Genomic DNA, 26839 nt, shown 5'->3' with positions numbered 1-26839 from the left:
TGATGTAACTTTGGCGAACTGTATAATTATGGCAAAATTGTTTTCAGTGATACTTTGAATATGTGAAGGTATGCCGTGGAGGCTGTGAGTGTATACAAGTATATTAGATGGTTGCGACTTGTGAGTATTGCAATCGAGGTTGAGGATTACAATGTGGTACTCCTCTTAAGGACTATTGGTCCTTGCGCTTGCATAGTTGCATTACATGCAAAACTATGAACATACTGGTTACTATTACCTCATTTTATACTGCGTACTGAGCTTCAAATAGTATGTAAGTCATTAAAGGTTAAATGGTATGTAAGTCATTATAAGGAAAGGTAAATATTTTCAATCCGAAGATTATGGCACACAACAAATTGAGGTGATTAAAACTATTGAGCAGAAAATTGTAATACTGATAAGAGGATGGGCCAAAAGCAGCCACGTGTCAAACACACGACCATACTGAAGGAAGATGATTTATCATAATTCTCTTGTGAAATTTCACAAATAAAATTCAGGAAAAAAAAATAAATAAATAAATTAAAGATAAGATCTATAAGACCCTTGTGGAAAACCCGTGGTGGAAACACTCCTATAACAAATTCCAAATTAAAGAAAAAATCAAAGGCCTGAAAATTTCAGACCCTTCAAGTTGCATATATTATCCTAAGCCTTTGCCACAATATAACTGTTGGTCTAAGAGCATTTCTTCCCTTAAACCTCCATCACTTAACCCATTTACAACCCAAGAAGAAGATAATGGCATCATTGCCCTCCATATTCGGAGCAGCCGCCAGCGCGAGAGTAGTCAGAGTGTCAGCAGCCAAAGGCGCGGTAGAAACCAAGGAAGAAAAGAGCTTTGTGGACTGGCTTCTAGGCAAAGTAACAAAGGAAGATCAATTCTATGAGACTGACCCAATTCTTCAAAAGGTTGAGGAGAAATCGGGTGGCACCACTAATGGAAGGAAGGGCACGGTTTCAATGAAGGGCACGGTATCAGTGCAGAGCAAGAAGAAGACTGATGGTAATGGAGGTGTCTTTGGTGGTCTATTTGCCAAGAAAGACTAGTTGATCATACATCACACTCTTCACTTTTCAGTTTCCTGCAGTGTTTTATTTAGTACATTATTGGATGATTTGAGTTCTGTTAATGTTTTAATCCCATTGTTATCATTCAATCTTCATTTAATACCCTTGGATATGCTTTAGAATATACTCGAAACGTATATATATCTGTCCTCTATTGTTTCTTTATCACATTACTCTTCATTATTTGCATTTGTCATGCTCATTCTTGTAAAAGATGGTCTAAGTTCATACTGCTAAGCTTCCAAGGTGATCTAGCCCCGAAGGGTCACTTTCCGAGGCATTGGATAGCTTGTCCAATCTCGGTGGCGTGCTTTGGTTTTCTATAATCTATGAACAATGGTGATATAAATCACCCATCCCAGGGAACTAGGGAAGTGGGAAGGAGTTCCTCATGGAGTTGTTTTAGTTTGCGCAACTTTTTTTTACATAGAGTGGCATCATGGATAATTTCAAACTACATACAAAGATCAATAACCATTAATCTTTTCTAATGGGGAATTTGTAACTGTTAATAAAGGATGATTTCGTGAATCAGACTGCCTTTGTAAGGGACTGAGAGACACATCACAGTTTTACAGCAAGATACACAATTGATTAGCCATGATTTTGTATGAAATACCTAACTGATTGTAATCAATGAATTTTGCGAAAAAAAAAAAATAAAAAAATAATAATAATTGGTTCACAGAGAAATCTGAAACCTGGTGTGCATAATTTGGGAGAGAGCTCAGATAAGTGATCAATAAAATTTCAAAAGTCCCAAACATAACAATAATTTTGGATATCTGCATAATTTTGGATAACAATAGAAATAAGACGGTGTGGGGGATGAGGAAAGGCAGAACGATGGCTCTGTGAAAAGTCGGGGAGAGAAAAGGGGGGAGGGAGGGCTGAACAGCTTACTGATGAAACCATTTCCAGAATTTTGGATATCTGCATAATTTTGGCACCATTTCTTCTCAACTGCAACCAGCAATCAGCATCATGTTTTTATAACTAGATACTACAACTCCGATCAATATTTTTTGATGGGGGAGATGGAGAACATGACTTAATATAATCGATGCAATCATCAATAGCTTCTCTTGAATGAGCTTCTATCACATCTATTGATTTTGTGCACCCTAGAGTTGGTTTCTTAGACGAACAGGTTTTTTTATCGGTTACAATTCGTAAGGTATTTCTGATGCCTGTACCAAAACACTTCAAGAACTGCAAAGGTGAAAATGCATACTTGATATTCTTCGAAAAGGATGCCCCATGACCAGAAAGACTCTTACTTGAGTTCTGCCTCTTAATTATAAGATCATTGCCTACTTGTCTAGTAAAAGTTTGTGTTTGAGTATCACCTCTTGACATCTGAACAGAGCAACAGTTCTTAGAGAGAAAAAGAGACAGAGGATGAAGTTTTAGGCAGGGAGAGTTTACAAATGAATTGGCATAGGTGGATGGGTAAAGTCAATAAAGCTCTCTGAAATTTTTAAGGAAATATTTATAATTCAAAGTATAAAAGTTTATTGATACATTATTGATATTACCTGGCAGCTAATCAAAGGAGCAAAAAATCACCAAAATGTAAGCATTAATGGAAAAAAATATCTTCAAACAGATATGTTTCCTAAAATGAATAACTAAAGTTTGCAACAAATCACCTTTTTCTCCTAGTTTAAGTAAAGGAGAAGGGAGCAATATGACAAGTCCAAGCCACTCAAGTTCCTTTGACAGTCCTCTATATCTCACTATAGTCACCCATCCACATACAAGTCACTCGTAAAAGTAACCTACGTTCTCACCGAACACATATATCATGCAAGACTTATAAAAACGAGATGCAATAACGCAGATTTCCTTGAGAATGTATTTTCTCATTGTAAAAAGAAAAAACCGTGTATAGAACAACCTTCCACTCAACGTTACAGGAACACAAGGTTGAACCTGTGTTGTGTTTAGGCTGTCTAGAAATCCTTTAATTTGTAAAGTTATATAAAAGAAACAAAAGCAGCCCACTCTTTAAATCACGGTGATATAATGATAATTCCTCTTTATATTATGCTATGAGGAAAATGAATGAACAAAACCTCAAAAATAATTTTCACACAACCAAGAGGCACAGATTGCTGGCATAATTCAGCAGGCAAACATAAAGTATATAGACTTAAGCTATAAATGAACTCAGAGCAGAAGCTATTTTGCACAATCATGAAATCTTATACTTTTCACCATTCACACTTGAACAAAATATGCTAAAAGAATTCCTGTAAGAAAACACATGTACCCATAAACTATATACTCATGTAAAACTATACAATAACTTGCATTTGTGTTCTTTATGCAGCAACGTAGTACATCAATGGACAGTGAAGAACAGAGAACAAAGCACTAACCAGCACGGCACAAATAGAGCTGTACCACTGCAGAGAAAATCTCTCATAATAGAAGCTAGAAGTATGACGATCATGATAATCTTCAGCATCCCGCCTTCCAGACTATCACCTACTTTGACAGAGCTCAGAACCATGAATCTTTTCATCAGACATTTCATTCACCAACTATAAAAAAAAATCATAACATATGAGCATCATCCATTCTTTACCTCCTTCCTTAATCCCCTTGAAACAACAGAGCTCATGTATCACATAATAGCCTAAGCATCAGCCTTCGTTCCAAAAATTCCAAAGATCTCAAAGCTGACTTCATCAATTGACCATGAATTCGACATCATAGATTCGAACAAAACAATCGCCACACATTCAATCCTGTTGTTTACCATTCATAACAAGTAGAATTTCACCACCAGCAAGAATAACACTATCCAAGAACACCCTAACTTCATCGACGTCCTCAAATGCGATAGGAGCCTTAAGATCACTATCCAAATTATACCAAACCCCATTAATCTTTCTCAAACTAACCCAATGTCTATTCTTCCAAAGGCCACCATACCTTTTCACAGGAATATTCAGCACAATCCCCATTAACCCATCATCTTCAGACCCATCAAGAACAGAAATTGAACTAGCCCCATTTCTCCGATCATGCCACACTATATTCTTACCTTTTCTTTCAATGGCAGCAATCAAAACATTAACATCATAGTTCCCAGTAAACAGATTATGGTGAGGCTTAAAAACAACAGAAATAGGGTTCCAATTTACTGGGGTGGGATCACCCAAATTGAGTTCTTCAGCAATTCCATCCAAATCTGTTCGGCTAAATGCAACTTTCTCCTAAATTAGTTAAATTCTAAATTAGTTTACCAAAAAAAATAAAAAAAAATTGAAGAGAAATTAATTTACCAATATTGAAACATCAAAGATTACAATTTTTTTTCGAGCAAAATTAATTTCTTTGTTTGGAATAAAACTACTGTGTAAAACTAAAGAAGGGGAAAAGTGGGGTTTACCTGAAAGAGATTGTTGAGGGCATGAAGGAGGCAAAACTGCAATCTTTGACGTTCATGATAAATTCCCGACTTGATTTGCTCTTCCATAACGAACCCAGCAGTTTAATTTTCCATAGAAATGATCAGATTTGAAGAGAAGGCGTGTATGGCCTGGGCAATGGCCCGGGTTATTATATCTAATAGTGACTATGGAAAACATTTCGACAAATTTTTATTTTCAGGCAAAAAAAATTCAAAAAATTCAAAAATTAAACGATAATATCCACGTTTTTTGAAAAATTTTGGATTCTTCGGGGCCCTGTGTCGCTCTAATTTGTCAAAAAGTCTTGAAATTCTAGGAGATACATCTCGGTGTCATATAATCCCGTTTGAAACCATATATGATCATATTTGTTGTCATAAATGTTCGTGGTAGGCTTGAATTAATGAAATCGGAGCAAGTTATAAACCGGTAAATTGGTCGTTTAAAGACAAATTGTATGGTTCCACCCACCCAATTGAACTCCCGGAAGGTATTAGGGACCATGGTAAACATTTCGGCAATTTTTATTTCCGAGCGAAAAAAAAAACAAAAAAATCCAAAATTGAAGACTAATATCCACGTTTTTTAAGAAATTTTACAGGTTTCGAGGCCAGTGTAGAAAATTCACGATATTTTAGGGGATACATCTCAGGGTCATATAATGCCGTTTAGAACCATATATGATCATTATACGTTGTCATAAATGTTTGTAGTAACTTTGAGTTAATGAAATCCGTGCAAGTTGTAAACCGGTAGATTGGCCGTTTAAAGACAAATTGGATGGTTCCACCAACCCAATTGGACTACCGGAGGATATTAGGGACCATATTTCGGCAAGTTTTTATTTTCGGGCGAAAAAAAAATCAAAAAATTTCAAAATTGAAGGCATTATCCACGATATTTTGAGAAATTTTGGAGGTTTGTGGCCCGGTGTCGAAAAATCTTGAAATTCTAGGGAATACATCTTAGGGTCATATAATGCCGTTTAGAACCATATATGATCATTATCTGTTGTCATAAATGTTCGTGGTAGGCCTGAGTAACTAAAATCGGTGTAAGTTATAAACAAGTAAATACGCCGTTTAAAGGCAAATTGGATGGTTCCACCCACCCAATTGGACTCCCGGAGAGTATTAAGGATCATGGTAAACATTTCGGCGATTTTTATTTCCGAGAGAAAAAAAAGTCAAAAAAATTCCAAAATTGAAGGTTAATATCCACGCTTTTTGAGAAATTTTGGAGGTTTCGGGGTCCGGTGTAGAAAAGTATCGATATCTTACGGCATACATCTCAGGGTCATATATATAATGTCGTTTGGAACCATATATGATGATAATATGCTGTCACAAATGTTTGTAGTAGGCTTGAGTTAATGAAATCCGTGCAACTATATTTTTTTTTTTAAAGAAAATCCGTGCAACTTATAAACCGGTAAATTGGCCGTTTAAAGGAATATTGGATGGTTCCACCTACCCGATTGGAATCCTGAAGGGTATTAGGGACCCTAATAAACAATTCGACAATTTTTATTTAACGGGCGAAAAAAAGTCAAAAAATTTCAAAATTGAAGGCTAATATCCACGTTTTTTGAGAAATTTTAGAGGTTTCGGGGCCCGCTGTCGAAAAGCCTTGAAATTCTAATGAATACAAATAGGGGTCATATAATGCTGTTTGGAACCATATACGATCATTATTTGTTGTCATAAATGTTCGTGATAGACTTGGGTTATTAAAATCGGTGCAAGTTGTAAACCGGTAAATTGATCGTTTAAAGACAAATTGGATGGTTCAACCCAGCCAATGAGACTCCCGGAGGATATTAGGGACCATGGTAAACATTTCGGCAATTTTTATTTTCGGGTGATAAAAAGTCAGAAAATTCCAACATTGAAGACTAACATCCACGTTGAGAAATTTTGGAGGTTTCGGGGCTCGGTGTCGAAAAGTCTTGAAATTCTAGAGAATACATCTCGGGGTCATATAATGCCGTTTGAAACCATATATGATCATTATTTGTTGCCATAAATGTTCGTGATAGGCTTGAGATAATGAAATCGGTGCAACTTGTAAACCAGTAAATTGGTCGTTTAAAGGCGAATTGGATGGTTCCACCCAACCAATGGGACACCCGGAGGGTATTAGGGACCATGATAAAAATTTCGGCAATTTTTATTTACGGACAAAAAAAAGTCAAAAAATTCCAAAATTTAAAGCTAATAATCCACGCTTTTTGAGAAATTTTTGAGGTTTCAGGACCCGGTGTCTAAAGGTTTTGAAATTCTAGGGGATACATCTCGGGGTCATATAATTCCGTTTGGAACCATATATGATCATTTTTTATCGTCATAAATGTTCGTGATAGGCTTGAGTTAATGAAATCGGTGCAAGTTATAAACCGGTAAATTAGTCGTTTAAAGGCGAATTGGATGGTTCCACCCAGCCAATGGGACTCCCGAAGGGTATTAGAGACCATGGCAAACATTTCGGTAATTTTTATTTCCGGGCGAATAAAAGTCTAAAAATTCAAAAATTGAAGGCTAATATCCACGCTTTTTGAGAAATTTTGGAGGATTTGGGGCGCGGTGTCGAAAAGTCTTTGAATTCTAGGGGATGCATATAGGGGTCAAATAATACCGTTTGGAACCATATATGATCATTATTTGTGGTCATAAATGTTCGTGATAGGCTTGAGTTAATGAAATCGATGCAAGTTGTAAACCTGTAAATTGTTCATTTAAAGGCGAATTGGATGGTTCCACCCAGCCAATTGGACTCCCGGAGGATATTAGGAACCATGGTAAACATTTTGGCAATTTTTATTTCCGGGAAAAAAAAAGTTAAAAAGTTCAAAAATTGAAAGCTAATATTCACGCTTTTTGAGAAATTTTGGAGGTTTCGGGGCCGGTGTAGAAAGTCTCGATATTTTAGGGGAAACATCTCGGGGTCATATAATGTCGTTTGGAACCATATATATGATCATTATACGTTGTTATAAATATTTGTAGTAGTCTTGTGTTAATGCAATCTGTCCAAGTTGTAAACCGGTAAATTGGTCGTTTATAGGCAAATTGGATGGTTCCACCAACCCAATTGGACTCCCGTAGGATATTAGGGATCATGGTAAAAATTTCGGCAAGTTTTATATCCGGTGAAAAAATGTCAAAAAATTCCAAAATTGAAGGCATTATCCACGTTTTTTGAGAAATTTTGGAGGTTTGGTGCCGCATTGTTAAAAAGTCTTTAAATTCTATGGGATACATCTTAAGGTAATATAATGCCGTGTAGAACCATATATGATCATTATTTGTTGTCATAAATGTTTGTGGTAGGCTTGAGTTAATGAAATCGGTGCACGTTGTAAACTGGTAAATTGGTCGTTTAAAGGCGAATTAGATGGTTCCACCCAGCAAATTGGATTCCCGGAGGGTATTAAGGACCATGGTAAAAATTTCGGTAATTTTTATTTCCGGGTGAAAAAAAAGTCAAAAATTTCCAAAATATAATGCTAATATCCACGCTTTTTGAGAAATTTTGGAGGTTTTGAGGCCCGGTGTTGAAAAGTCTTGAAATTCTAGGGGATACATTTCGGGGTCATATAATACCGTTAGGAACCATATATGATCATTATTTGCTATCATAAATGTCCGTGATAGGCTTGCGTTAATGAAATCGGTGCAAGTTGTAAACCGGTAAATTGGCCGTTTAAAGGCGAATTGGATGGTTCCACCCAGCCAATGGGACTCCCGGAGGGTATTAGGGACCATGGTAAACATTTTGGCAATTTATATTTCCGGGCGAAAAAAAGTCAATAAATTTAAAAATTGAAGGCTAATCTCAACGCTTTTTGAGAAATTTTGGAGGTTTCGAGACCCGGTTTCAAAAAGTCTTTAAATTCTAGGGGATACATCTCGGGGTCATATAATGTCGTTTGGAACCATATATGATATGTATCTGTTTTAATAACTGTTCGTGATAGGTTTGAGTTAATGAAATCGGTGCAAGTTGTAAACCGATAAATTGGTCGTTTAAAGGCGAATTGGATGGTTCCACCCAGCCAATGGGACACTCGGAGGGTACTAAGGACCATGGTAAATATTTCGGCAATTTTTATTTCCGGGCGAAAAAAAGTCAAAAAATTCCAAATTCGAAGGCTAATATCCACACTTTTTGAGAAATTGTGGAGGTTTCGGGGTCTGATGTCAAAAAGTCTTGAAATTCTTGGGGATACATCTCAGTGTCATATAATACCGTTTGGAACCATTTATGATCATTTTTTGTCGTCATAAATGTTTGTGATATGCTTGAGTTAATGAAATCGGTGCTAATTATAAACCGGTAAATTGGTCGTTTAAAAGCGAATTGGATGGTTCCACCCAACCAATGGGACTCCCGGGATTATTAGGGACCATGGTAAATATTTTGGCAATTTTTATTTTTTAGCGAATTTTTTTAAAAAAATTCAAAAATTGAAGTCTAATATCAACGCTTTTTGAGAATTTATGGAGGTTATGGGGCCCGATGTCGAAACGTCTATGAATTCTAGAGGATGCATCTCGGGGTCATATAAATCCTTTTGGAACCATATGTGATCATTAATTGTTGTCATAAATGTTCGTGATAGACTTGCGTTAATGAAATCGGTGCAAGTTGTAAACTGGTAAATTGGTCGTTTAAAGGCGAATTGGATGGTTCCACTCAGCCAATTGGACTCCCAGAGGGTATTAGGGACCATGATAAACAGTTTGTCAATTTTTATTTTCGGGCAAAAAAATTCAAAAAACTCCAAATTCGAAGGCTAATATCCACGCTTTTTGAGAAATTTTTGAGGTTTCAAGACCTGGTGTCAAAAAGTCTTGAAATTCTAGGGGATACATCTCGGGGTCATATAATACCGTTTTGAACCATATATGATCATTATTTGTTGTTATAACTGTTTGTGAGAGGCTAGAGTTAATGAAATCGGTGCAAGTTGTAAACCGGTAAATTGGTTGTTAAAGGCGAATTGGATGGTTCACCCAACCAATGGGACTCCCGGAAGGTATTATGGATCATGGTAAACATTTCGGCAATTTTTATTTCCGGGCGAAAAAAAGTCAAAAAATTCCAAATTTGAAGGCTAATCCACACTTTTTGAGAAATTCTTTGGTTTCGGGGCCCGGAGTCTAAAAGTCTTGAAATTCTTGGGGATACATCTCGCTATCATATAATGCTGTTTGGAATCATATATGATCATTTTTTGTCGTCATAATTGTTTGTGATAGGCTTGAGTTAATGAAATCAGTGCTAATTGTAAACCGGTAAATTGGTCGTTTAAAGGCGAATTGGATTGTTCCACCCAGCCAATGGGATTCCCGTAGGAAATTAGGGACCATGGTAAATATTTCGGCAATTTTTATTTTCGGGCGAAAAAAATCAAAAAATTCAAAAATTGAAGTCTAATATCAACGCTTTTTGAGAAATTTTGGAGGTTTTGGGGCTTGGTGTCGAAGCGTCTTTGAATTCTAGGGGATGCATCTCGAGGTCATATAATTCCTTTTGTAACCATATATGATCATTATTTGTTGTCATAAATGTTCGTGATAGGCTTGCGTTAATGAAATCGGTGCAAGTTGTAAATCGATAAATGGGTCTTTTAAAGGCGAATTAGACGGTTCCACCTAGCCAATGGGACTCCCAGAGGGTATTAGGGGTCATAGTAAACATTTCGACAATTTTTATTTCCGTGCGAAAAAAAGTCAAAAAATTCAAAAAATTGAAGGCTAATATCCACACTTTTTGAGAAAATTTGGAGGTTTTGGAGCCCGTTGTCGAAAAGTCTTTGAATTCTAAGGGATGCATCTCGGGGTCATAATTCCTTTTGGAACCATATATGATCATTATTAGTTGTCATAAATGTCCGTGATATGCTTGCGTTAATGAAATTGGTGCAAGCTAAGTTGTAAACCGTTAAATTGGTCGTTTAAAGGCGAATTGGATGGTTCCACCCAGCCAATGGGACTCTTGGAGGATATTATGCACCATGTTAAACATTTCGACAATTTTTATTTCCGGGCGAAAAAAAGTCAAAAAATTCCATAATTAAAGGCTAATATCCACGCTTTTTGAGAAATTTAGGAGGTTTCGAGGCCTAGTGTCAAAAGGTCTTGAAATTCTAGAAAATACATCTTAGGGTCATATAATGACATTTGGAACCATATATGGTCTTTATTTGTTTTAATAACTGTTCGTGATAGGTTGGAGTTAATGAAATCGATACAAGTTGTAAAATGGTAAATTGGTCGTTTAAAGGCGAATTGGATGGTTCCACCCAACCAATTGGACTCCCGAACGGTATTAAGGACCATGGTAAACATTTCGTCAATTTTTATTTTCGGGCGAAAAAAAGTCAAAAAATTCCAAATTCGAAGGCTAATATACACGCTTTTTGAGAAAATTTTGAGGTTTCGGGGCCCGGTGTCTTTAAGTCTTGAAATTCTAGGAAATATATCTCGGGGTCATATAATGCCGTTTGTAACCATGTATGATCATTTTTTGTCGTCATAAATGTTCGTGATAGACTTGAATTAATGAAATCGGTGCTAATTGTAAACCGGTAAATTGGTCGTTTAAATGCGAACTGGATGGTTCCACCCAGCCTATGGGACTCCCGGAGGGTGTTTGGGACCATGGTAAATATTTAGGCAATTTTTATTTCCGTGCGAAAAAAGTCAAAAAATTCAAAAATTCAAGGCTTTTTGAGAAATTTTGGAGGTTTTGGGGCGCGGTATCGAAAAGTCTTTGAATTCAAGGGGATGCATCTCGGGGTCATATAATTCCTTTTTGAACCATATATGATCATTATTTGTTGTCATAAATGTTCGTGATAGGCTTGCGTAATGAAATCGGTGCAAGGTAAATTTGTCGTTTAAAGACGAATTGGATGGTCCAACCCACCCAATTGGACTCCAAGAGGGTATTAAAGATCATGGGAATCATTTTGTCAATTTTTATTTCCGGGCGAAAAAAAAAAATCAAAATTTTCCAAAATTGAAGGCTAATATCCACGCTTTTTGGGGAATTTCGAAGGTTTCAGGGCCCTGTGTCGAAAAGCAATGAAATTTTAGGGGATACATCTCTGGGTCATACAATACCGTTTGGAATATATGATCATTATATGTTGTCATAAATGTTTGTGGAAGATTTGAATTAATAAAATCGGTGCAAGTTGTAAACCGGTAAATTGGTCAATTAAAGGCAAATTATATTGGATGGTTCCACCCAGCCAATTGGACTCCCGGAGGGTATTAGGGAGCATGGTAAAAATTTTGTCAATATTTATTTCCGGGCGAAAAAAAGTCAAAATTTTCCAAAATTGAAGGCTAATATCCACGCTTTTTGAGAAATTTCGAAGGTTTCAGGGCCTGGTGTCGAAAATCAATGAGATTTTAGGGGATACATCTTGGGCTCACATAATGTCATTTAGAACCATACATGATCATTATATATTGTCATAAATGTTGGTAGTAGGCTTTAGTTAATTAAATCAGTGCAAGTTGTAAACCGGTAAATTGGCTTTTTAAAGGAAAATAGGATGGTTCCAACCACCCAATTGGATTCCCGGAGGATATTAGGGACCATGGTAATAATTTCAGCAATTTTAATTTCCTAGAGAAAAAAAAAAATTCCAAAGTTGAAAGATAATATCCACGTTTTTTGAGAAATTTGGGGGATTTCAGAGCCTGGTGTCAAAAAGCCGCCTTTAGATTTTAGGGGATAAATCTCAGGTTCATATAATGCAGTTTGGAACCATATATGATCAGTATATGTTGTCATAAATGTTAGTGGCACGATTGAGTTAATGAAATCGGCGCAAGTTGTAAACCGGTAAATTCGCCGTTAAAAGGCAAATTGGATGGTTCTACCTACCCAATTGGACCCCCGGAGGATATTAGAGACCATTATTAACATTTAGACAATTTTTATTTCTGGGCGAAAAAAGGACAAAAAATTCAAAAATTAAACCTATATCCACGCCTTTTGAGAATTTTTAAGTTTTCGGGGCCCGGTGACGAAAAATCTTGAAATTCTAGGTAATACATCTCGGGGTAATATAATATCGTTTGGAATTATATATAATCATTATTTGTTGTCATAAATGTTCATGGTAGGCTTGAATTAATGAAATCAGTGAAAGTTGTAAACCGGTAAATTGGTCGTTTAAAGGCAAATTGGATGGTTCCACCCACCCAAATGGACTCCGGGAGAGTATTAGGGACCATGGTAAACATTTCGGCAATTTTTATATCCGAGCGAAAAAAAGGCAAAAAAATCCAAAATTAAAGGCTAGTATCCACGCTTTTTGAGTAATTTCGAATGTTTTGGGGCCCGGGGTCGTAAAGCCTTGAAATTTTAGCGAATACATCTCGGGGGTCATATAATTCCATTTGGAACCATTTATGATCATTATATGTTGTCATAAATGTTAGTGGCAGGCTTGATTTAATGAAATCGGTGCAAGTTGTAAACCGGTAAATTGGTTGTTTAAAGGCAAATTGGATGGATACACCCACCCAATTGGACTTCCGGAAGATATTAGGGATCATGGTAAAAATTTCGGCAATTTTTAATTTCGGGCGAAAAAAAGTCAAAAAATTCCAAAATTGAAGGCTATTATCCACGTTTTTTGAGAAATTTTGGAGGTTTCAAGGCACAGTGTCGAAAAGCCTTGAAATTTTAGGGAATACATCTCGAGGTCATATAATGTCGTTTGGAACCATAAATGATCATTATTTGTTGTCATAAATGTTCGTGGTAGACTTGAATTAATGAAATCGGTGAAAGTTGTAAACCGGTAAATTGGTCGTTTAAAGGAAAATTGGATGGTTCCACCCACCCAATTGGACTCCGGGAGGTTTTTAGGGACTATGGTAAACATTTCGGCAATTTTTAAATTCGGGCGAAAAAAAGGCAAAAAATACCAAAATTAAAGGATATTATCCACGCTTTTTGAGTAATTTCGAATGTTTTTGGGTCTGGGGACGAAAAGCCTTGAAATTTTAGGGGATACATCTTGGGTCATATAATGCCATTTGGTATCATTTATGATCATTATATGTTGTCATAAATGTTCGTGGCATGCTTGATTTAATAAAATCGGTGCAAGTTGTAAACCGGTAAATTAGTTATTAAAGGCAAATTGGATGGAACCACCCACCCAGTTGAACTTCCGGAGGGTATTAGGGATCATGGTTAAAATTATGGCAATTTTTTATTCCATGCGAAAAAAAGTCAAAAAGTTCCAAAATTGAAGGCTATTATCCACGCTTTTTGAAAATTTTTGGAGGTTTCGAGGCATGGCGTCGAAAAGCCTTGAGATGTTAGGGAATACATCTCGAGGTCATATAATGCCGTTTGCAACCATAAATGATCATTAATTGTTGTCATAAATGTTCGTGGTAGGCTTGAATTAAAGAAATCAGTGAAAGTTGTAAACCGGTAAATTGGTCGTTTAAAGGAAAATTGAGTGGTTCCACCCACCCAATTGGACTCAGGGAGGGTATTAGAGACCATGGTAAACATTTCGGCAATTTTTATATCCAGGCGAAAAAATGGCAAAAAATTCCAAATTTAAAGGCTAGTATATCCACGCTTTTTGTGTAATTTTGAATGTTTAGGGGGCCGAAGTCGAAAAGCCTTGAAATTTTAGGGAATACATCTCGGGGTTATATAATGTCATTTGGAACCATTTATGATCATTATATGTTGTCATAAATGTTCGTGGCAGACTTGATTTAATGAAATCGGTGCAAGTTGTAAACCGGTAAATTAGTTATTAAAGGCAAATTGGATGGAACCACCCACCCAGTTGAACTTCCGGAGGGTATTAGGGACTATGGTTAAAATTATGGCAATTTTTAATTCCAGACGAAAAAAAGTCAAAAAATTCCAAAATTGAAGGCTATTATCTACGCTTTTTGAAAATTTTTGGAGGTTTCGAGGCACGATGTCGAAAAACCTTGAGATTTTAGGGAATACATTTCGGGGTCATATAATGTTGTTTGGAACCATATATGATAATTATATGTTGTCATAAATGTTCGTGGTAGGCTTGAGTTAAAGAAATCGTTGAAAGTTGTAGAACATTAAATTAGTCGTTTAAAGGCAAATTGGATGGTTCCACCCACACAATTAGACTCCGGGAGGGTATTAGGGACCATGGCTTGGTAAACATTTCAGAAATTTTTATATCCGGGCGGAAAAAAGGCAAAAATTCCAATATTAAAGGCTAGTATCCACGCTTTTTGAGTAATTTCAAATGTTTTGAGGCCCCGGGTCGAAAAGCCTTGAAATTTTAGGGAATACATCTCGGGGTCATATAATGCCATTTGGAACCATTTATGATCATTATACCTTGTCATAAATGTTCGTGGTAGGCTTTATTTAATGATCAAATCGGTGCAATTTATAAACCGGTAAATTGTTTGTTTAAAGGCAAATTGGATGGATACACCCACCCAATTGGACTTCCTGAGGGTATTAGGGACTATGGTTAAAATTTCGGCAATTTTTAATTCCGGGCGAAAAAAAGTCAAAAAATTCAAAAATTGAAGGCTATTATACACGCTTTTTGAGAATTTTTGGAGGTTTCGAGGCACAGTGTCGAAAAACCTTGAGATTTTAGGGAATACATCTCAGGGTCATATAATTTCGTTTGGAACCATATATGATCATTATATGTTGTCATAAATGTTCGTGGTAGGCTTGAGTTAATGAAATCGGTGAAAGTTGTAAAACGGTAAATTAGTCGTTTAAAGGCAAATTGGATGGTTCCACCCACCCAATTGGACTCCGGGAGGGTATTAGGGACCATGGTTAACATTTTGGCAATTTTTATATCCGGGCGAAAAAAAGGCAAAAAATTCCAAAATTAAAGGCTAGTATCCAAGCTTTTTGAGTAATTTCGAATGTTTTGGGTCTTGGGGTCGAAAAGCCTTGAAATTTTAGGGGATACATCTTGGGGTCATATAATGCCATTTGGAACCATTTATGATCATTATATGTTGTCATAAATGTTAGTCGCAGGCTTGATTTAATGAAATCGGTGCATGTTGTAAACCGGTAAATTGGTTGTTTAAAGGCAAATTGGATGGATAAACCTACCCAATTGGACTTCCAGAGGGTATTAGGGACCATGGTAAAAATTTCGCCAATTTTTAATTTCGGGCGAAAAAAGTCAAAAAATTCCAAAATTGAAGGCTATTTATCCACGCTTTTTGAGAAATTTTGGAGCTTTCAAGGCACGGTGTCGAAAAGCCTTGAGATTTTAGGGAATACATCTCGAGGTCATATAATGTCGTTTGGAACCATATATGATCATTATTTGTTGTCATAAATGTTCGTGGTAGGCTTGAATTAATCAAATTAGTCAAAGTGGTAAACCGGTAAATTGGTCGTTTAAAGGCAAATTGGATGGTTCCACCCACCCAATTGGACTCCGGGAGTTTATTAGGGACTATGGTAAACATTTCGGCAATTTTTAAATTCGGGCGAAAAAAGGCAAAAAATTCCAAAATTAAAGGCTAGTATCCACGCTTTTTGAGTAATTTCGAATGTTTTTGGGTATGGGGACGAAAAGCCTTTAAATTTTAGGGGATACATCTTGGGGTCATATAATGCCATTTGGTATCATTTATGATCATTATATGTTGTCATAAATGTTCGTGGCAGGCTTGATTTAATGAAAAATCGGTGCAAGTTGTAAACCGGTAAATTGGTTATTTAAAGGCAAATTGAATGGATACACCCACCCAATTGGACTTCCGGAGGGTATTAGGGACCATGGTAAAATTTCGACAATTTTAATTCCGAGCGAAAAAAAGTCAAAAAATTCCAAAATTGAAGGCTATATTATCCACGTTTTTTGAAAATTTTTGAGGTTTTAATACACGGTGTCGAAAAGCCTTGAGATTTTAGGGAATGCATCTCGAGGTCATATAATGCCGTTTGGAACCATAAATGATCCTTATTTGTTGTCATAAATGTTCGTGGTAGGCTTAAGTTAAAGAAATCGGTGAAAGTTGTAAAACGGTAAATTCGTCGTTTAAAGGCAAATCGGATGGTTCCACCCACCCAATTGGACTCCGGGAGGGTATTAAGGACCATGGTAAACATTTCGGCAATTTTTATATCCGGGCGAAAAAAAGGCAAAAAATCCAAAATTAAAGGCTAGTATCCACGCTTTTTGAGTAATTTCGAATGTTTTGAGGCCCGGGGTCGAAAAGCCTTGAAATTTTAGGGAATACATCTCGGGGTCATATAATGCCATTTGGAACCATTTATGATTATTATATGTGATGTGTCTATTTTATATAGTATTTTACCCCCGTTCCTTGGTTATAATTAGTAGTGTTTTTGACTTTTTAGAGCCACTTTTATTACTAATTGGTGTTTTCTATTGTTTTCGTAGATTTGGTTGACTTTTGCAGGGATTTATGCTTTTGGAGTATTTTCCCGAGTTATTTTGGAGAAATCACGAGCATTGGAGAAACACGACTAGATTCTATAGCCCAGGGCCGGTTAGAGTCATCGAACCGGTGATTAAGGGCTCGTTATAGGTGATACCGGGGCATTTGGACCGAGTATTCAAGACCGGAAGAGGAAACCCAGATTGGCCCGAAGTATTGGAGCCCAATCGTAGTCCAAATTGTGGCCCAAGTGAGCCGCCCGACCAAAGAGGCTGGCGCCCGGTGACGCGCCCGGCCGGGCGCGAGATTAGTATTAGGGATAAAAAGGCGCGCCCGATCGGGCGGTGCCTCGCTTGATCGGGCGCGTGTATTTATTAGTTGACGATTAGCGTCGTTTTAGTTTGTTTTAGTTTAGGATTTGTACGGAGTATAAATACTCCTCCGTAATACGATTTTAGGGAGCTCTCTTTCCTCTCTCTCTTTTTTACTCTTTCTTTAATCTCTTAATTGGTCTCTTAGATTTCTTTCTTCTAAAACCTTTGTTCTTAATCTACTCTTAATTCCAGATTTATTTTGGTAACGATTTCTCTTCTCTTAATCTTAGTTGTTTATTTTATTCCTTTAATCATGTCTTGCTTTATTACTTTGATTAGTTTAGTTTTTACTATGTGTGAGTAGTTTTATTTCTAGGGTTTGTGGGGATCCTTAAATAATATGAAGGGGTAGTTTATTGTTGTTGATTATCAATGCTAGATTAATTTCCTATTGATTGATTTAATGCTCTGTGACTAGATTAGGCCTGATCTTTTATGCATGAGTTTGACAATATTGATTCGAGATTCGACAGATGAGAATTAATGTTTAGGTCTAGTTTCAATAGGCAGGTTAATTTATAAATGGTTAAGTCGAGATTCGAAAGATGAGATTTAATACCGGTAAATTAATTGTGTGATTATAATACGTAGCGAAAGCCCTTTGTAATCTGATTAATATTTGCATTGATGAATGATTATTATATTCTACCCTGGAATATTATTTATTGGTGAACCTATGCCCTAGATCCTTTTATTCATTGTTTTCTCCTTATTCTTAATCTCCGTAGTTTAGTTTCACACCCAAATTTACATATTGCTTGGTTACTTTATAATTTAGATTACTTTATTTAATTAGGAATAGAAAGACTCGTTTCTCTGTGGATTCGACCCTACTTCCCTATCTACATTAGTTAGAGGATTTAGGTATTACTTTTGATTTGCGGATACGACTTTACCCTGTCAATATGTTGTCATAAATGTTCGTGGCAGACTTGATTTAATGAAATCGGTGCAAGTTGTAAACCAGTAAATTGGTTGTTTAAAGGAAAATTGGATGGATACACCCACCCAATTGGACTTCCGGAGGGTATTAGGGACCATGGTTAAAATTTCGGCAATTTTTTATTCCGGGCGAAAAAAAGTTAAAAATTTCCAAAATTGAAGGCTATTATCCACGCTTTTTGAGAAATTTTGGAGGTTTCGAGGCACAGTGTCGAAAAGCCTTGAGATTTTAGGGAATATATCTCAGGGTCATATAATGCCGTTTAGAACCATATATGATCATTATATGTTGTCATAAATGTTCGTGGTAGGCTTGAGTTAATGAAATTGGTGCAAGTTGTAAACTGTTAAATTGGTCGTTTAAACGCAAATTGGATGGTTCCACCCAACCAATTGGACTCCTGGAGGGTATTAGGGACCATGGTAAATATTTCGGAAATTTTTATTTCCGGGTGAAAAAAAGTCAAAAAAAAATCCAAAATTGAAGGCTAATATCCACGATTTTTGAGAAATTTTGGAGGTTTCTTCTGCTTTTACACATAGGTAGAAGGGGTAACAAGGTAATCTATTGCCTTGCTCACCTTAGTAAACTTTTGGGGGGAGTTTATGGGTGTGGATTGAGGAAGTTCCTCAAGAAGCACTTTGTTTGTTTTGTTTTGTTTGAGTTTTCAGCTTATGATTAATACTCTCTCCATCCCCGTTTGATTGTCACTTTTGAAGGAAAATCACGGGAATTAAGGTGGAGAGTGTGAAGTAATTAAAGTATACGGGAAAGTGAAATTTTCAACCAATAAAATAATAAAAGTACATAAGAAATAGACATTTTCAATAATTAAAAAAAAAGTAATTAAAGTACATGAGAAAGAAAAATTAAGAGATTTAAGAATGAAAAACATTAAATTAGTCAAAAGTTGACACAATTTTATGGAAAATGTTAGGGTAAAATAAGAGGAGAATTCAATAAGGACAAAAAAAATGAAGGTATAAAATCTTTATATATATCTTAATAATTAAAAAATATGAATGTGATAAACATTTTGAGTCACCTAAAATGACATAAGTGACAATCAAATGGGGACGGAGGGAGTAACATTCTCTGATTTCCATCAAAGAAAAAAAGTTGTTCAAGGAGAAAAAATGTGGTTCAGACTTCATATTATATCTTACTAACATTCTTTCATATTTGTGGTTTTTGGAGAACATCATCTGATAGTGCAATTAGGGCCTGTTCTCATTGACTGAACTCAGCTAAACTGAACTGAACTGAATATTTTATAAGAGAAGGAAATTAGGAGCAGAACTGAATTGAACTGAACTGAACTGAACTTAGCTGCACTGAACTGAGCCGAGCTGAACTGAACTGAACTGAACTGAATTTCAACGTAAGAGAACAGGCCCGTAATATTTTCTGTTTGCTTAAGGTTTCCAATTGACCAATTTGCTAAAAAAAAAAAAAAAAAGACCTCATGTGACAAATTGGTAAAATAAAAAATTGCTCATGGAGCATTAAAGTAAATAAAAATAACTCTGGTGTCAATTAGGCCAATAAACTGACTTGACATAAGTAAACATGTGTAAATGTGTAATCACACTTATGTACTGAAATTATCTTTTTATTTTTAGTTTTTATTTCACCCTTTTAACTTTAACTCTCAACTCACCTTGTTCATCTTCCAAAATAATACTCCTAAAAAAAAACTCTTTTCTTTAATGGCCTTGTCTTTTTCCCTCAATCTAATAGGGCTACACTTCAGCTTAATTTCAGTTCAGTTCAGCTCCAATCAGTCAAGTTCAGTTCAGCTTCTAATTTTCTTCTTTCATGAAATATTCATTTTTAGCTCTATTCAGTTCAGTTCCAATCTGTTCAATTCAGTAAATTAGAACATACCCTAACTCCTTTGCTTTTGCCTAAGCTAGTTCAGGTGGCTAGTGAACCTAAACCCTCTTTGTGTCAGTAAAGATGACTTAGCCAGTGCTGTCTCTCGCCTTAATTCCCAACCCTACCCACCCTTCATCCGTTAGTGAAGCATTAGTGTTCAGTTTCACGGTCACAGAAGAAATTGAACAAGCATTTAAAATAGATTAAAATTTTCAATTGTTAGAATTTATACTTATTGATAATTAAAAATATTACTCCCTCCGTCCCTAAATTACATTCTTGTTTTTCTCTATTATGTGAAGAATAAATGCTAGAAATAGGAATGTAATTTAGGGACGGAGGGAATATTGATAAAAAATTAGTATCGACATATGTGTTCAGAAGAAATTAAACAAGTACTCCCTCCGTTTTTAAATACTTGCTCCATTTCTCCATGCGCGGAGTTTTAGGAGAAATTGAAGAAAATAATAATATATGGAGGTAGTGGGGTAAGCGAAAGAAGAAAAAAAATTGTAAAAAGTAAAAATAATGGAGAGGATTGGAGGAGAGAAAATATGTAGTGAGTCCACTAAGTGAGAGAAATTAGTTAAATATTGTAAAAAACTTTTCAAATAAGGAAATAGAGCAAGTATTTAAAAACGGCTGAAAAAGAAAAGTGCAGCAAATATTTAAAAACCGAGGGAGTATTTAAAAACAGAGTGTACAGGATGATTTACAAAAATATAGCTTTTAAGAAACTTATTTACGATTTTGCATTGGAATGAAACTTATTTACGAAAATATAGTCCACGTAGGCTTGGAGATACATTTGGGGTAATTTTTTTCTTTAGAGACAAACCGCTACCTTAAGTAGCGGTTATAGTCCAAAACCGCTACTTGAGGTAGCGGTTTGTCATTAGTACTCTAAGTAAAGAGACATTTAATCAATCTATGAAGGGTAAAACCGCTACCTCAAGTAGCGGTTTTAGTACATAAACCGCTACTTGAGGTAGCGGTTTTACTTTGAAAAATAAAAAAATAAAATAAAAACTTATCCGAGCCTACGTGGACAGTAATTTCGTAATTAAGTTTCATTCCGATGCAAAAGTGTAAATAAGTTTGGGTTATTCTATACAGTGCCCCTGAGGTATTGACTTTTCCAAGCTGTGCCCACCCATTTTCAAAATTCTACACTATACCCTCAAGTTACTTTTAGCGTCTACGATGTAACCCTATCTTAATCCCTCCGTTAAATTTTCGTTAACTTCAAAATAAATTAATTAAAAAAAAAACAAAAAAAACCCAAACACCTCTCTCTCCTCCCTCACAACTACCCACCACTACACCTCCACCGCACCACCACCGCACCACTGCCGCACCCCCAGCCGCACCACCAAGCCGTGCACACTCCTCTCTCCTCGACCCACCACCGCGCGCGTCACCCTCCTCTCTCCTCTCTCAACCGAGCCACGCACCTCTCTCCTCGACCCACCAGCTGCACGTACTACCGCGCGCGACAGCCCAAATTTCGTTCTTCATGCCCAAATTTTCGACCAATTGAACTATATTCGTGCAGATTTTTATTGGAAAAATCAATTAAAACAAGTTTTGTGTATTGAATCTCAATCTAATTGAACCAAAATTGATGATTTAACAATTAAAATCAAATTGGGGAAAAAATTAGGGTTTTCTATTATTTTAAACTAAATTCTTTGATTTCAAAACAAAAACAACAATTAACAACTAAATTTTGCAATTAGAATCCAATGAAATAAAAGCCCTAAACCAATTTGTCAAAATTTCACTTCGAATTCGAATTCCTCCATTGTCTTGTCCAATAGTTTCTTTGGTGGTGCACTAGGTGGTGACGCGCGGTGGTGGGTCTAGGAGAGAGTAGCGCGGCTCGGTGTTGCGGCTGGGGGTGCGGCGGTGGTGCGGCTGGAGGTGTAGTGGTGGCTGGTGGGTAGTTGTGAGGAAGGAGAGAGGTGTTTACGGTTTGTTGTTGTTGTTGTTTTTTTTTTTTTTTTTAAGTTAACGGAAAGTTAACTTAAGTTAACGGAGGGATTAGGGCAGGGTTACATCGTAGACACTAAAGATATTTCGGGAGTACAGTGTAGAATTTTGAAAATGGGTGGGCACAACTTAGAAAAGTCAATACCTCAGGGGCACTGTATAGAAAAACCCAATAAGTTTTTAAATAACCATACTTTCGTAAATCATCCGAGTGTACACTAAAAAAAAAAAAAAAAAAAAAAAAAAAAAAAAAAAAAAAAAAAAAAAAAAAAAAAAGGGTACACTATCGAAGCTTTTTTTTATTTTTATTTTTTTAATAAATCAGTAGTACGCCTACTCCATCTCTCTCTATTCTCTGTCCAACGGATAAGCATAACCACCATTTCTCATCCCCTCAAAAAAGCTTACTCTTCCTTCAACAATGGCGACTTCAACTTCATCCTCCCTTTCTCTCTCCTTCTTCTCTTCCTCCCTTTTCTCCACTAAATCCCACCACTTTTCTTCCAAACCAATTCTCAAACTCCCCTCCTTTTCCCCTTCCCAAACCCCACTCTCTCTCTCCATCAAATCCGAGCTCACCCCTCTTCCAATCCTCAATTTCTCCGGCGAAAAAGTCGGCGAAACGTTTCTCAACCTCAAAACCGCCCCATCCGAAACGGCCCGTGCCGTCGTTCACCGTGGTCTCATCACACAACTCCAGAACAAACGCCGTGGGACCGCCTCTACTCTCACACGTGCGGAAGTTCGTGGTGGTGGTCGGAAACCCTACCCACAAAAGAAAACGGGTCGGGCCCGACGTGGGTCACAGAGGTCTCCTCTCAGGCCCGGTGGTGGGGTTATTTTTGGGCCCAAGCCCAGAGATTGGTCCATTAAGATGAACAAGAAGGAGAAGAGGCTTGCTCTTTCGACCGCCATTGCTAGTGCTGCTGAGAACTCGATTGTTGTGGAAGAATTTGCGGAGAATTTTGGGAAGCCTAAAACTAAGGATTTTATTGCGGCAATGCAGAAGTGGGGGCTTGACCCAGCTGAGAAATCGATGTTTTTTTTTACGGAATTGGAAGAAAATGTGGAGAAATCTGGGAGGAATATTAGGACTTTGAAATTGTTGACTCCAAGAAGTTTGAATTTGTTTGATGTTTTGAATGCTGAGAAGCTGGTTTTTACTCAAGGGGCTGTGGATTATTTGAATCAAATGTATGGGGTTGATTCTGTTGATGATGAAGACGAAGACGACGAGGATGAGGAAGAGGAAGGAGAAGATGTTGGTGATGGTGAGGAAGGTAATGATAATTTATAATCTAGTGCTTTGTTTTTTCTTTTAGTTTTGATGCAACATGATTTGTGGATAAAGTGGCAATTGGTAGTGTGAATTACCCTATAATTTAATTACATTGATGTTATAATGTGGCAATCCATGTTGAATTGGTATGGTAGAATGGCTTATGTTTGAAATTAAAGACAAATTGGTGAAATATGTATGACTCAATTTTGAAACTTAAGAGTGATTAGTAGTATATTTTGCAGTTGCATCATCCATTGGTTGTGTTGTCTGTTAGGTTATGGTATGAGCTTGCTGGTTAATGTATTCGGAAACTTGATGTGTATTAGTGTAATGGAAAAATCGAATTACTTACAGTAGAAGGATCAGTAGGAAGATCATGGAGAGAAAGAAGACATAGGAGGTATAATTTTGATATGATCGTGCTGATCATGTTGGAATGGTACGTGTGTTATTCTTGTATGGAGGAATTTTTGCGAAACTGTGGGTGTGTTTAATGAGACGATGATTAGTATTCAAAGATTGTATCATGCATTTGATGGTGTGAGCTTGGTATTTCAAAGTCGATTTTTAAAAGAAGAGGAAGGGGTTGGTTTTTGGAGAGAGATAGAGAGAAGGGGGGGGGGGGGGGGGATTCACTCCACGTGCTCACGCGAATTGGATCAGTATCTTGATACGGTGGTGTGTTAGTTGGAATAAATGTTGCTGAGTGTAAGTACAAGAATGATTAGTGCTCTTATACGCCCTAGTGAGCCTTGGCTTCTCATGGCTATTAGTAGTTAGCTACATTTTTACATTAGTCAGCTAAACCTTAGTTTCCCTATCTGAATTTGAAGTACTTAATTACTTGTCTAAGGGCCATCGCCTGATGGATCATGGTTTAATTTATTAATAAGTTGATGGCTTCCCTGATGTAGGCTTCTGACAAGATCATCTTCTGTATGCAAATATTAAGCGCATTTCTGTCAGTGAGGTGCATGAAAATGTAACAGTGGAAATTAGATGGATCATGGTTTTATTTATTAATAAGCTCCCTTGATGGCTTCCCTGATGTAGGCCTCTGACAAGATCATCTTCTGTATGCACATATTAAGCGCATTTCTGTCAGTGAGATGCATGAAAATTACAACAGAGGATTTTAGTTCAATATTGGAATTTTTTTATTCTTCTGTACAAGTTTCAGAGAGCCTCTCTATTCTTTTTAGTATTGGTGCAACTTCAGGAAATAGGATCAAGATACTATGATCTTGCCTACATTGTTAGATTCCATCAGCCCCAAGAAGCCTAAGATTATAAGTGAGGGCATTACAGATTGAACCAGTGGGATGATGGTTGTCTTGCGAGTTCTATGTCATTTGAGCTATATACTTTTTGAGGGAAAATCCTCATGAACAGGCATTTGAGCTATATCATTGCGAGTTCATTCTTAAGAGATGGAACAGGCATCTTATGTTGTTTTTTCTGTCTATTGCCTTTGATGTTCACTGATATGTAATATCCCAGTGCTTAAGATTCACTTAAATTACTGGTCTCCCCTGTGGAGGACACTTTACTTTAATATTTTAGTGTCTGTCTTTTTGAGACCGAGTAAGGAGTAATTTTCTTACCTTGTTTTATTTTGGTGTTGTAGCAGATGGCACTCCTGAAGCTACCGAGTAAACAGGCAAACTGAGATTTTATAGCTAAGAGGAATGTTAATCGTAGGGAGATCAGCAGACCCTGACTTAATACATGCTGCAAGTGCAAAGATTTTGGTACATGTGTTGTATTTGATGAGTTTTTAAATGAAATATTTATTCATTGTATTCGATGTTTATTCTGTAATGGAGATGTATGTTTTGCTTGTTCATATCCACATGTAGTAACTAGTAAGAGTTCCATTTGTTGTATACAATGTTCCTCTATATAAAATGCAGGGAAAATTTAGTTTTGCTTGTCCATGAGACCATGATTGATGAATAGCAAGACCTTCATTCAACATCAGGTTCAATCTTATCGAGTCTGTACCCAGTCTCTGATTAGCGATGGAATCAGAATATAGAAGATTAGCCATTGTAGGAAAGTAAAGTCGAATATCAGGATTCGGCATCAGTGTGGCTGAACCATCTATCATCCCTGATTTTGAGGAGATTATATGAGGGGTGCTGATCAAAAGTCTTGGCGCTTCTAATAGAGTGACATTAGACGATTATTCTTTCAGCATATCAACACTGATTCTTCCTTAGTTTTAGCCATGGCCTATGATCACATCGACCATACTTCTTAGCTCAGGTAGTTAGCTAGGCGGTAGAGGATGATTAACTTCAAGTCTTCAATGCTTACATAAATGACACTGTAAGAGGCCGCTGCTAACAGGCACCAGTCTAGTGTGTAAATATTATATTGGTCGGTAAAAGGTTAGCTATTATACTGGTTAAGAACAATTGCTGGAGGTCAGTTAGCTCTAATAATAGATATTGAATTTTCAATATTGGAAATTAGTTTGTTAATTGTAAAATTGGTAGTATTGTTAAATCAGGATTGAATAACATCATTAAGACGGTTTGGCCGAGTGGTCTAAGGCGCCAGATTTAGGCTCTGGTCCGAAAGGGCGTGGGTTCAAATCCCACAGCCGTCATATTTTTAATTTTATTTTATTTTCATTGTCTAAAGTTAATTAAGATCATTTAAAATGAACAAAGATTAACACAGCATGGGCATTTGGTCTAGTGGTATGATTCTCGCTTTGGGTGCGAGAGGTCCCGAGTTCGATTCTCGGAATGCCCCTCTATTCATTTAATGTTTTTGTTTGAGTGCGATTATATAAGATTTGGATGTCACTATAAGAGAGTAGGTCTCATTTCGTAGCTAAAGGAGAAATACAGAGTAGTCTATACATCTTAATTCGTGATTGTGTTTCTTCACATAATTTGAGAAGCAATTTTTCCTCTTTCCCTGTGCTCTTGTACCCAAAAATCGTCCTGAAGTAGACTCAAGATCGTATTGTACAGGCATGCATTTTGAAAATTAAGAATATACAGTAGTTGTGTAACATGATCGGGCATTTGGTCTAGTGGTATGATTCTCGCTTAGGGTGCGAGAGGTCCCGAGTTCAATTCTCGGAATGCCCCTATATATTTTTGTAACCCCCACAAATGCCGCTTGCTCTCAGCTCCCTAGGAAATCACTCTTTTATCTAATTTTATATACATCATTTTATTTTTGGAAGGTTCATTGAGGTATTAAGCCAATTCTTATATGATCCAATACATTATTCAATTCACATCGTTTGGGACAAGGATATATTTTTTTTTTTTGGTGTTCCATCCGGTTCACCCTTTGGGCTTATCCGAATTCGGGGATCAGTTCTGGGTGGACAAGGAGTCGAGGAAATATATTTCACTCTTTGGACAGTATCATAAACGAGAATCAACTTAAATACGTCGCAGGTA

At 36.7% G+C, this 26839-nt stretch overlaps 3 protein-coding genes and 3 non-coding genes across 7 annotated transcripts; 5 read left to right on the top strand and 1 right to left on the bottom strand.

The window, feature by feature from the left end:
• The first annotated feature begins 573 nt into the window (after nt 1-573).
• On the top strand, nt 574-1198 carry LOC145624633 (uncharacterized). Its single transcript, XM_081677712.1, has one exon. The coding sequence runs from the start codon at nt 745-747 to the stop codon at nt 1051-1053; it is 309 nt and encodes a 102-aa protein (XP_081533838.1). The 5' UTR covers nt 574-744; the 3' UTR covers nt 1054-1198.
• A 2063-nt stretch (nt 1199-3261) lies between these two features.
• LOC145620682 (josephin-like protein) lies at nt 3262-4614 on the bottom strand. The gene is made up of 2 exons (XM_081675389.1): nt 4478-4614; nt 3262-4301 (listed from the first exon to the last, which is right to left on the bottom strand). The coding sequence occupies exons 1-2, from the start codon at nt 4562-4564 to the stop codon at nt 3825-3827; spliced, it is 564 nt and encodes a 187-aa protein (XP_081531515.1). The 5' UTR covers nt 4565-4614; the 3' UTR covers nt 3262-3824.
• A 17836-nt stretch (nt 4615-22450) lies between these two features.
• On the top strand, nt 22451-25346 carry LOC145624632 (large ribosomal subunit protein uL4c-like). Of its 2 annotated transcripts, none has more exons than XM_081677710.1 (2): nt 22451-23409; nt 25042-25346. In XM_081677710.1, exons 1-2 carry the CDS (start codon nt 22551-22553, stop codon nt 25065-25067), a joined length of 885 nt encoding a protein of 294 aa, XP_081533836.1. In that variant the 5' UTR covers nt 22451-22550; the 3' UTR covers nt 25068-25346. The 2 variants fall into 2 exon arrangements, with proteins under 2 accessions (XP_081533836.1, XP_081533835.1); XM_081677709.1 differs by having other exon boundaries at nt 25039-25346.
• A 599-nt stretch (nt 25347-25945) lies between these two features.
• Nucleotides 25946-26025, top strand: TRNAL-UAG (transfer RNA leucine (anticodon UAG)). Its single transcript has one exon. It is a non-coding gene; the product is annotated as a tRNA-Leu (tRNA).
• Nucleotides 26026-26102: 77 nt separating this feature from the next.
• On the top strand, nt 26103-26174 carry TRNAP-UGG (transfer RNA proline (anticodon UGG)). The gene has a single exon. It is a non-coding gene; the product is annotated as a tRNA-Pro (tRNA).
• Nucleotides 26175-26446: 272 nt separating this feature from the next.
• Nucleotides 26447-26518, top strand: TRNAP-AGG (transfer RNA proline (anticodon AGG)). Its single transcript has one exon. It is a non-coding gene; the product is annotated as a tRNA-Pro (tRNA).
• The last annotated feature ends 321 nt before the right edge of the window (nt 26519-26839 follow it).

The sequence above is a fragment of the Chenopodium album genome, chromosome 3 (assembly GCF_948465745.1).
Source record: "Chenopodium album chromosome 3, dcCheAlbu1.1, whole genome shotgun sequence".
Lineage (NCBI taxonomy): Eukaryota > Viridiplantae > Streptophyta > Magnoliopsida > Caryophyllales > Amaranthaceae > Chenopodium > Chenopodium album.
Note: the sequence above shows the minus strand (reverse complement) of the source record. Positions and strands in the feature narration are given on the sequence as shown.